Source organism: Pelobates fuscus, chromosome 13 (assembly GCF_036172605.1).
Source record: "Pelobates fuscus isolate aPelFus1 chromosome 13, aPelFus1.pri, whole genome shotgun sequence".
Lineage (NCBI taxonomy): Eukaryota > Metazoa > Chordata > Amphibia > Anura > Pelobatidae > Pelobates > Pelobates fuscus.
The window spans coordinates 86,929,815-86,941,396 of record NC_086329.1 but is presented as its reverse complement, the minus strand read 5'-3'; the positions used below and the strand labels follow the sequence as shown (position 1 = coordinate 86,941,396).

The following is an 11,582-nucleotide window of genomic DNA, read 5'->3' as shown; positions in this document are numbered from 1 at the left end:
CACAGATACTAAATACATCACTGCCCCCAAGGGCACTGGATTCTACCCCTGAGGGTATAGGAACCCATGGCCTAGATGACTTCAGTGATACAGAGAACCAAGTTTATTTGCCTTGTTCATTATTTTGCATTTTGTACCAGAAGAAGATTTAATAAGAGAGTTTAATACATCAGAGAATTAAGATATTAACTCATAACAGCTTCATACAACTATACTCCCATACCACACAGCCCAGGGACTCATTAAATGAGAACATAGGTTACACATTACTGAACTAGTCATGTGACACATCAAGGATTTGGTTTGATAAACGACTAGGTAAAATGTATATGAATATAGCTCAAAATTGGATGCATTAACTTGGCATATAATAATTTGGAAAATAACATATATAAGAAATACTAGTTCCTGTATGAGTGAGTGAAGACATAGTTTAGGAAGATTGTAGAGAATATTTCATGAATGTGTCAGTATGTGAATATCGGTAACATGAAGGCTGTAGCACATTTGGAGGGAGACACAGAGTAAACGGTTAGAATTCTCATAAGGATTTATCACTCAAGTAAAAGAAGGTTGTCACCAATTTTATTTTCAATACTTTATAATTTCAAATATCTTTTGCAAAAGTTTACAGGTTTAAAGTAGGAGCAACAACACAGCAATGCCGTCTCTGCCCCTAAATAAGCAAACAGCTGTGAGGGACATTTCTTTTTTTAAATAACTCAAAAATGATCTTTAGAACCAACATCGCCATCACAGATTCTTGTAACTCCCGTTTATATTTAGCTCAATCACTGCATACTCTTACCAACACTCCCACATCCTGCACCTACACACTCCCACTATTATCACTTTGAACATCAGACATTACATGGTGGGCAATGATTTAGGATATACAGGCAAGTTGGAATTTATTTTAGTATACTGTCCCTCTATAGGATCACCTTGTTAGAGTAACCGGCAGATTTGAACAGGCTGTAGGCAACCTGACAGAGCTTTCATCCACTGCAGATTAAAATGGCAATGTAGTTATCATCACTTTCATATTCAATATGTCTCCCTGAGTAAACAATCTGGGTTTTATAGCACTTTTCTAATTCCAACGCAGGATCTATCAAGGGAGTTTATGGGAGAGTTTTCTAAAAAATACCCCGAAAAAAAATAAAAAACAAACAAACAAACCCATAACCCTCATGGAAAGGGATCACACAAACTGCTTTGTAATTCACCACCTCAATGAGTGACAGAAAACAAGAGTGCAGGAGGCAAGGAGTGAGGGAAGAGACAGTGAGTATATCTAATGTAGTATGCGGTTCTCAGCTTCTCCAACAGGATTTAGCACACTTTATATTCTAGAACATGATTGAGCAGAGTGTCTCTGAGCAATAAGAGTGAGTCCTCATACTGACAATAGGTAGGATTTAGATGATGGTTGACGTGAGCACTCAGCCCTTCCAGGAGCAGGATGTTCTTTCCAAGTGGCTTGGTTAAGTAACCAGTGATGGGTGCCAGATCAGAGGGATAGTGTGTATTTTTATTAATGACTACAACCAGTAACAACGTCTTCATGCCCGACCCCCAGCACACCTCTGAGAGCCCATAATAATTAGTTTATAAGCACAGAGCTGCAGCACCTCACTTCTTGTCCTCCTCCTTCTTGTCTTTCTTTGTATCCTTTGATGCTTGGGAAGCCAGAGAACCCATGGCATTGCGAATGGCCTCGTTATTTGGGTCAACGCCAGGTAAGTTCTCAAGGACACTTTGTAGAAACTCTGGGTCCTGCATCACATCATAGTCCTCCTCCTCCTGTAAAGGGAAGAAAATGGGGTATCAATCAGGGTCAAGGAAGAAACGAAGATGGAGAGATAGGTCTCAGGGAGATAGCTCACCTTGACAGGCTCAGATGTGTCCATCACACCACTGCTATCTAAATCACCTGACTCTGCTTGGCCAAATTCTGCTGGGAGAAATTAAAAATGGTATTTAAAAAAAAATTATATACAAAGCCTCATTGTCAAAACACAAAATATTTAATATAAAATAAAAAATTACCTTGGGGGTACTTTAGTGCATTTAAACCAGATATTTGCAAATTCTGTTCACGCTTAGCACTTGAGCCAGCCTGGAAGGCTTGGCTCAGTGGAACTAATGGGGGCATATGTTACAGCTGTTCATAACAATCGTCAAAGGATCTTTAAACAAAACGAGACAGGGTCCAACTTTCAACCAAGCACAGGTGACTAACCTCCTATTAAATAGGACCTTCCTTAAAAGACACAAATTACATGCTGGTATGTGGAATAATCCTGAAAATCTCCGCAATTCATTTTAAAATGCATTGCATGAGTAGCTCAGAAATCACTGAACCATATATATTACGCTCAAGAGTCCCTGAGATCCCAGTGCTGGTAAATGTGTTTGTTTTACTTCATAAGGAGCCTATTCAAAGAGCAAGGCTGTTGTAGCAGGTTACTGTGCAGTGAGTCCCAGTCTATACCTGCTCCTTGTAAAGACATTTGCATTGCATAAGCGATCTGTTCATCCTCAGTCATGCTGCTGAAATCTGGCAGACCGGTCCTGCCCCCTTCCTGCTGGCCAATGGTCATCTTCAGCAATGCCTCATCTGAATCTGCACACATACACCAACAATAAGTAAATAGAAGAACACAATGCAAAAGTAGCAAAGAGTTAGAGGGTTACAGGCTAGAGTTTCTCACCATCGGGTGCAGTCGATGTTATTCCAGCCTCAGCAGCGGATGCAGCAGCAGCTCTCCTCGCCTCCTCTTCCTGCCGCTGTCTCTGCTCTTCCATGGACACACGCAAAGCCTGAGGTAACACACAAATAGTGCTAAATTCAGGCAATACACAAACATGCCAAAAACATCCACACAGGGAGAAAATCATTACAGGAAGTTTCAATCAGTTAAATCTCTGACTTTGTATTAGTTTTAATTCAAGCTAGGGAGTAAGGCAATTTTAATGGCTCTCGAAAATTGTCCAAAGATCCTTGGATACATGTGCATAGAACCAGCATTTACATACATTCCAAGGATGAAATTTAGATACTCACCAAAGCTAGCTCTGGGTCAGCACTGGGATCCACTCCAAACTCAAAGTCGCTGGCACCAAGGCCTAGCATTGCACCTCCCTCCCCAGCCAGGATGGGAGAGCTGATCAAAGCATCAGCTAGGCTCGGGCCTGGGGGAACTGTGACTAAGTGAGAGCCAGTGCCATCCTTTCCATTCAGTGTGTTGATAAATGCAGTCAGCTTCTCGGTGTTAGATTCCTGGGAAGGAGTAAAACAAATGGTCATACAAAAGCCATAAACTGCAGACCCCACTCCAAGTCTTAAAGCTGCATTGTCACTTCTGTGTTTTTCAAACAGATCACATCTTTATGAAAACAATAGTGTATTTCATCTGAATGTTACTAAAAGGTCTGATCATAGCAAGACTTACAAACTGTAAGCAAAAGTAAAAGTAACTAGGTTGCTTCAAAATATCCAAGTTCAAGTATCAGAGTTCATACCTCCTCTCCAAAGTTGATAATATCTACGCTAACTTTCTCCTTCTTCAAACGCTTTGCCATTTTCACCAACTGAAAGAGAGTGGATATTTAACATAAGGCATTTATGAGACATGACAATCCAGTTAATGTGATAAAACTCACTCTAATATACATGTTCTACTGCAAGGGTAGGCAAACTTGGGCAGTACTAATGTTATGGACTACATCATCCTTGACGCTTTGCCAGCATTCTGTCTAGAGGAGCGTTATGGGAGATGTAGTCCACGACATTTGAAGTGCTAAAGGTTGCCTAACCCTGCTCTTCTAAATCTTGCAAACATTAAGCTTATGCCACGGTTCTGGTTTACAGCTGACAGTTTTAGCGCCTGCTTTTTTTCACCAAATCCAAAAGAGTGGTCTCATAATATATATACATATATATACATATATACACACACACACACTGGTTCTTTTATGTATGGATGTGAAAAACGAACAAAATGTAAACTCACATCCTTCTCAAGGTCTTCCACAGGACTTCCTACGAATGCAATGATCCGCATTTTATGATTCTTTCCTTGCCGATGTTTCAAAGCCAACTAAAAACAAGACAGACCAACAAAATTATTTCCAGCAATACCCTGCCTGATCCCACCCCATATCTGATATTCACAAGTAGATCAGAGAAAAATTAATAAGGACGTTCACATTTGAAATTTCAGCATTTGTTGCAAAACACTAGAAAGTACACTCCTCTCAAGCTAAGAAATCAAATTAGCCATTCATGCTCACAGACTTTGTTAACAACACCTGGGCTGATTAGTGCACTGTGCTACCTACACACTTAGGGTTTATTGGAAATGTATAAATGCCATTTTAAAAATTAAATTTTGCCATAATTTACATAATTAAACTAATAATTGGAGTGACCCTTAAAATTAAGCAAGCATGAAATAAGACTTCCCAATTATGTCTTGAAGTATAGGCTAGGACACATACCTTCTTTTAGAAGACTATTTATAATAAACAGAGCACATTAGGCCCTCCCCATAGGAAAGCATTGCATATCAGAAATTGACAGGCAAGGAATGTCATCATGCAAAGAGGGAGGATGTCCTGTTAGGTCAAAAGGACCCAAAGTCCCATAACCACCAGGAAGTGCCTCTAGTGATTGTCTGACTGACAGACCCTAGAGGCAGTCTTAACCCTGCAAAGTAATTATTGCAGTTTCTCAGACTGCAGGAATAAGGGGACAAGATCACTGCACCCATACCACTTTAATGAGATGTCCCTTTAAGCATTTTGAAACAGCGTATAGATAAATCATTCTACAGCTCTGACTCTGGATTACAACCATGGAAAAATAATGCTCAAGTTTGCCAAAAGATGAATGAAGCTGCAAGTAAGCATTTAGCTGCCAGCGGCAGCCATTTTACTCATGCTGCTTTGAGCGCCTAATTACATATCTTGGAAACTCCAATCCAAAATGGGTATATAGAATATGTGCTCAGCAAATGATGGGAGTTGCAGGAATGGACAAAGAATTTTCAGCTACTTCCTGGTCTGGGCAGATCACCCTGCAGCAACTGAAAGTTCCAAGTATTTGCACAAAGTACAGGAAATTTTGGGTTGACACCATCTTGGTGTGTCACTTCAATAGTAAAAACGGTCATCTATCCTCAGAAAATGCTGTGTTTAATACATAGGTTATGTACTCACACCTGTGCTCAAACAGGGTGCACTTATTGCTTAGAGAATGCAATAGCGAGACTCACGTGTGCAACTCGGATACCGGTGCAGAAGCTGATTTTCCCAATTGGCTGTACAGAGTGGAGCTTGGAGAGGATTCGCCCTGTATCTATTGTGTCACTTCAATAGTAAAAATATTGTATCTATTGTGTCACTTCAATAGTAAAAACGGTCATCTATCCTCAGAAAATGCTGTGTTTAATACATAGGTTATGTACTCACACCTGTGCTCAAACAGGGTGCACTTATTGCTTAGAGAATGCAATAGCGAGACTCACGTGTGCAACTCGGATACCGGTGCAGAAGCTGATTTTCCCAATTGGCTGTACAGAGTGGAGCTTGGAGAGGATTCGCCCTGTATCTGGTGTTAATGTAGTTAGGACCTCACAGTTACTGAAAAAAAAAGGATGCAAAATTAATTATACATCTCAAGCAATGAACACACTATGCTAGCGAGAGACACTGCACTCAAAGAGTTTACCTATTGTACACTACATTATGCTGTAAAAATGTTTTTATTGGTAATACTGCCACACTCTTCTAAAACTGTGTCACGCACAATGAGATGTCCCAGTAAACATAATAGTATAGTCAACACAATGTATGTTAAAGAAATATACAGTTAGTTTAGGTCCTTTATGGCTTTACAATAAGAGCCTTTCATGTTTTAAATGGGACAGACTCCTTGGAGAAGTAAGGCGGACCTATGGCACATACAAGTTAGTGTGCTCCACTAATCCAATACATCTCACAAAAAAGCACCAAATATGTGGGCATTAGTGGAGTGTCATCACGATGTTGCCGAGTATGAAGTTTTCCAAAAATCTTCGTCATTCTTAACCCCTTAAGGACACATGACATGTGTGACATGATTCCCTTTATTCCAGAAGTTTGGTCCTTAAGGGGTTAAGGAGAAAGTGCCTCTTGTGGCTGTCGGAAATGCAATGTTTTGTACAGGCTGAAGAAAGGCACAACATCTATTCACCGAAACTACTATAAGAAGAAGTTGTTTTAGTGCTTAATGCAGGAGTGTGGATTTAAATTTAAAAAAAAAATGTAAAATCTACTTCTCCAAGGGACTAAAGTGGTAACCCAATCTGTGTCCCAACATAAAATAATTTCAAATAAAAATATTGGATCCACTGCTAAAATTCATGGGCTATATGCTCAACTCTGAATTGTCACAAACTAAACCTGAAAGGAGAAATTGAGGTAAAAACAAGCTAATGTGGAAACATTCTCTAACTCTGCTACAGTCACAACATGGCTAACTTTGCCTCAGTTGTGCCATTTGGATTTATTTAGCAAAATAAGTCTTACAAATTACCCTGAATGTTTTACTCTCTGAGGTATGATCATGTTGTTATGATATACTGACATTAACCCATACACAAACACGCTGACACAGACCAACAGCACAGGTTACCAGCAGCTGATGTTCAGTGGGTGTGCAGCCTGACCCACACTCACTGTGCCATTCACAGCGTGTTGGGCATCAGGACATGATATCACGTTAAATTTCGATGTATCACAAGGAGCGGTTGGCTGCTGCTCCTCACACCTCCCTGCAAGCTGCAGCCAGCCCCAGTCACTGCACTCTGCTATGCCTGCCAGACTGTGCCGCTTGCCCGTAGTGGGGCTAAAAAACGGAAAATCTGCCTGCCCGGTACTGCACGTCCAGGGTGTAGGGCGATATAAAGTCCACTCCACACCCATTATTGTTGTTCCTTTAACCCCTTAAGGACACATGACATGTGTGACATGTCATGATTCCCTTTTATTCCAGTAGTTTGGTCCTTAAGGGGTTAAAGCAGTTGTATCACTTAAGTTGCAATGCTAGAAGGAGGAGAGTATTGACCAATATTAAAAGATGTGGAGCTTGACTAAAGCTCCACCCTTTGTCAAAATGCAGTTTATACATAAGGAATAGTAGTCCCTACTTTTTCAAATGTATACCTTTAAAAATAAGTGATGAAATAAATAAAACGTAGACATACCAATAAAGAAAAAATAAGCAACAGATCTGCTTTAGAAATTTTTTTTCCAATAAAGAATTCAACTTGACTTTACATATCAAACAATAGTATTGAGGTAACAATTGGAATAATACTTATCTACCACATACTTTGCCAAGGTGATTAGTCCCACGTTGTTCTCAGGGTTGCTGCGAGTCTTGGAGTGACATACAATGTTAACGGCATCCTGCTGGGCCTGTAATCTGGTAGGTAAAAAATCTCCATTTCTCATATATTCACTGTTGTCCACACTACAAAAGGAAAAACAATGTCAGTTTAAATGCTTGTACTCTCCAAGCTCCCTGACACACTCTCCTCCCCTGTAGTCAACCCCCCAGTCTTCCTTAGACAGGCCCCTTCAGTCTCCATGACCCAGTTTTCTTTCAGTTTCTCTGACAGTTCCCAAACTGGGATATTATTCCTTTCCGATTGTCACCGCCCTCCATTCTTCTTGGCAGAGCCCCTTTACCAATTGTTCTCCGCCTCCATTCCCTGCAATACATTCCTGAATGTAATTTTACTATAATTCTTCCTGACACATGTCAGTCTTCCTTTTCCTCCATTCTAACAGATATAGTCCCATAACTGTGCGGTCTTACTCTTCCTCCCTGTTACAGTCTCATGTACCTGCGGCCATTACCCTCCAGTCTTCCTAAAAATGACCCTTATTAAAGTCTGCCTGCTCCAACTGCCATCCTCGTCCGCTTTCCCACATTACTGCTCTATGCCCCTGGTGCCTGCTCTAGGCCCCCGGGGCGTGAGCGCTAGGCCCCCGGTGCCCGGTGTGTGCTCAATGCCCCCGGTGTGTATCTATGTCTCCGGTGCCCGGTGTGTGCTCTATGCCCCTGGTGACCGGTGTGTGTGCTCTGTGCCCCTGGTGCCCAGTGTGTGTGCTCTGTGCCCCCGGTGCCCGCTCTGTGCCCCCGGTGCCCAGTGAGTGTACTCTATCCCCCCGGTGCTCAGTGAGTGTACTCTATCCCCCCGGTGCTCAGTGAGTGCTCTATGCCCCGGTGAATACTCTATGTCCCTGTGTGTACTCTATGCCCCCGGTGCCCGTTGTTTACTCTATGTCACGGTGTGTACTCTATGCCCCTGGTGCCCGGTGTGTACATTATGTCCCCGGTGTGTACATTATGTCCCCGGTGCCTGTTGTTTACTCTATGTCACAGTGGGTACTCTATGCCCCCGGTACCTGGTGTGTACTCTATGCCCCCGGTGACTACTCTATGCCCCCGGTGCCCGTTGTTTACTCTGTCACAGTGTGTACTCTATGCCCCCCCGGTGCCCAGTGTGGGCTCTATGCCCCCCGGTGCCCAGTGTGGGCTCTATGCCCCCCGGTGCCCAGTGTGGGCTCTATGCCCCCCGGTGCCCAGTGTGGGCTCTATGCCCCCCGGTGCCCAGTGTGGGCTCTATGCCCCCCGGTGCCCAGTGTGGGCTCTATGCCCCCCGGTGCCTGCTCTATGCCCCCGGTGCCCAGTGTGTACTCTATGCCCCCTGGTGTTTGTCCTATGCCCCCGGTACCCGGTGTGCGTGCTCTGTGCCCCCGGTGCCCGTGCTCTGTGCCCCCGGTGTGCGTGCTCTGTGCCCCCAGGTGCCCAGTGAGTGTACTCTATGTACCCGGTGCTCAGTGTGTACATTATGCCCCCGGTGCCTGTTTACTCTATGTCACAGTGTGTACACTATGCCCCCGGTGCGTACTCTATGCCCCCGGTGAGCGGTGTGTGCTCTATGTCCCCGGGGAGTGCTCTATGCCCCCGTAGCCCATTGTTTACTCTATGTCACAGTGTGTGCTCTATGCCCCCGGTGCCCGTTGTTTACTCTATGTCACAGTGTGTGCTCTATGCCCCCGGTGCCCGTTGTTTACTCTATGTCACAGTGTGAACTCTATGCCCCCGGTGACCGGTGTGTGCTCTATGCCCCCGGGGAGTGCTCTATGCCCCCGGTGCCCGTTGTTTACTCTATGTCACAGTGTGTGCTCTATGTCCCCGGTGTGTACTCGGTGCCCGGTGGGTGCTCTATGCCCCCGGTGCCCGGTGCCCGCTCCATGCCCCCGGTGCCCGCTCCATGTCCCCGGTGCCCGCTCCATGTCCCCGGTGCCCGCTCCATGTCCCCGGTGCCCGCTCCATGTCCCCGGTGCCCGCTCCATGTCCCCGGTGCCCGCTCCATGTCCCCGGTGCCCAGTGGGTGCTCCATGTCCCCGGTGGGTGCTCCATGTCCCCGGTGCGTGCTCCATGTCCCCGGTGGGTGCTCCATGTCCCCGGTGGGTGCTCCATGTCCCCGGTGGGTGCTCCATGTCCCCGGTGGGTGCTCCATGTCCCCGGTGGGTGCTCCATGTCCCCGGTGGGTGCTCTATGTCCCCGGTGCCTGTTTACTCTATGTCACAGTGCCCCCGGTGCCCGGTGTGTACTCTATGCCCTCAGTGAGTACGCTATGTCACAGTGTGTGCTCTATGCCCCCGGTGCCCGTTGTTTACTCTGTCACAGTGTGTACTCTATGCCCCCCGGTGCCCAGTGTGGGCTCTATGCCCCCCGGTGCCCAGTGTGGGCTCTATGCCCCCGGTGCCCAGTGTGGGCTCTATGCCCCCCGGTGCCCAGTGTGGGCTCTATGCCCCCCGGTGCCCAGTGTGGGCTCTATGCCCCCCGGTGCCTGCTCTATGCCCCCGGTGCCCAGTGTGTACTCTATGCCCCCTGGTGTGTGTCCTATGCCCCCGGTACCCGGTGTGCGTGCTCTGTGCCCCCGGTGCCCGTGCTCTGTGCCCCCGGTGCCCGGTGTGCGTGCTCTGTGCCCCCAGGTGCCCAGTGAGTGTACTCTATGTACCCGGTGCTCAGTGTGTACATTATGCCCCCGGTGCCTGTTTACTCTATGTCACAGTGTGTACACTATGCCCCCGGTGCGTACGCTATGCCCCCGGTGAGCAGTGTGTGCTCTATGCCCCCGGGGAGTGCTCTATGCCCCCGGGGAGTGCTCTATGCCCCCGTAGCCCATTGTTTACTCTATGTCACAGTGTGTGCTCTATGCCCCCGGTGCCCGTTGTTTACTCTATGTCACAGTGTGTGCTCTATGCCCCCGGTGCCCGTTGTTTACTCTATGTCACAGTGTGAACTCTATGCCCCCGGTGACCGGTGTGTGCTCTATGCCCCCGGGGAGTGCTCTATGCCCCCGGTGCCCGTTGTTTACTCTATGTCACAGTGTGTGCTCTATGTCCCCGGTGTGAACTCGGTGCCCGGTGGGTGCTCTATGCCCCCGGTGCCCGGAGGGTGCTCTATGCCCCCGGTGCCCGGAGGGTGCTCTATGCCCCCGGTGCCCGCTCCATGTCCCCGGTGCCCGCTCCATGTCCCCGGTGCCCGCTCCATGTCCCCGGTGCCCGCTCCATGTCCCCGGTGGGTGCTCCATGTCCCCGGTGGGTGCTCCATGTCCCCGGTGCGTGCTCCATGTCCCCGGTGCGTGCTCCATGTCCCCGGTGGGTGCTCCATGTCCCCGGTGCCCGGTGGGTGCTCCATGTCCCTGGTGCCCGGTGGGTGCTCCATGTCCCCGGTGGGTGCTCTATGTCCCCGGTGCCTGTTTACTCTATGTCACAGTGCCCCCGGTGCCCGGTGTGTACTCTATGCCCTCAGTGAGTACGCTATGTCACAGTGTGTGCTCTATGCCCCCGGTGCCCGTTGTTTACTCTATGTCACAGTGTGAACTCTATGCCCCTGGTGAGTACTCTATGTCCCGGTGCCCGTTGTTTACTCTATGCCCCAGGTGTGTACTCGGTGCCCGGTGGCTGCTCTATGCCCCGGTGTCCGGTGGGTACGGCCTGCTCTCAGTGAATGACTCAGGGTTTCCGGGTCGGGTCCCCCCGGGTTCCTGCTTTCCCCTCTCTCCGCTCTCCAGGCCGAGCCCCCGGGCTCCCTTCTCCCCAGTCACTCAGTGACTCCCTCATACCCGCCGGTAGCCCGGTTTCTCACCAAACCATAGTACTTTCTAGCACCATCTTGCTGTATTGTCACTGCAGCTCTGACCCTCCAACACCGAGCGCTCCGATTGGCTAAAGGGTCCGCCCGCCGTCACTTCCTCTCTCCGCGCAAAGCTTCACGGGAAATGCAGTTCTAACCCGTCTCCCAAAGGGAGAATTGTAAGGAATTCACAGGGAGTTTAAAATGTAAGGCCAAAGGCGGTGTTTACAGCCCAGGGCCACCTCCAGTGACAGTCACACAGAGGGCCACTAGGGGGGCTTCCAGCCTCTTGGGCAAATGAGGTCCTGGGCCCTTTCAACTTCCATATATATGTATTAAATAAATGCTAAATATAACTTTGCAAATACATGTT

At 47.3% G+C, this 11,582-nt stretch overlaps 1 protein-coding gene across 1 annotated transcript; it reads right to left on the bottom strand.

Moving 5' to 3' along the window:
- Positions 1-563: 563 nt before the first annotated feature.
- Positions 564-11,305, bottom strand: PSMD4 (proteasome 26S subunit ubiquitin receptor, non-ATPase 4). Its single transcript, XM_063438902.1, has 10 exons — positions 11,222-11,305; positions 7,382-7,522; positions 5,535-5,649; positions 4,020-4,106; positions 3,529-3,597; positions 3,071-3,286; positions 2,718-2,826; positions 2,498-2,629; positions 1,890-1,957; positions 564-1,806 (listed from the first exon to the last, which is right to left on the bottom strand). Exons 1-10 carry the CDS (start codon positions 11,245-11,247, stop codon positions 1,636-1,638), a joined length of 1,134 nt encoding a protein of 377 aa, XP_063294972.1. The 5' UTR covers positions 11,248-11,305; the 3' UTR covers positions 564-1,635.
- Between the last annotated feature and the right edge of the window lie 277 nt (positions 11,306-11,582).

What these genes read in the sequence shown, in the direction of transcription:
- PSMD4 (XM_063438902.1), bottom strand. Translation starts at nt 11,247, where the DNA reads ATGGTGCTAGAAAGTACTATGGTTTG. An exon ending in CTGACCCAGAGCTAGCTTTG is followed by an intron (nt 2,827 to 3,070) that starts GTGAGTATCTAA and finishes GTGTTACCTCAG; the next exon opens with GCTTTGCGTGTGTCCATGGA. An exon ending in ACACATCTGAGCCTGTCAAG is followed by an intron (nt 1,807 to 1,889) that starts GTGAGCTATCTC and finishes TTCCCTTTACAG; the next exon opens with GAGGAGGAGGACTATGATGT.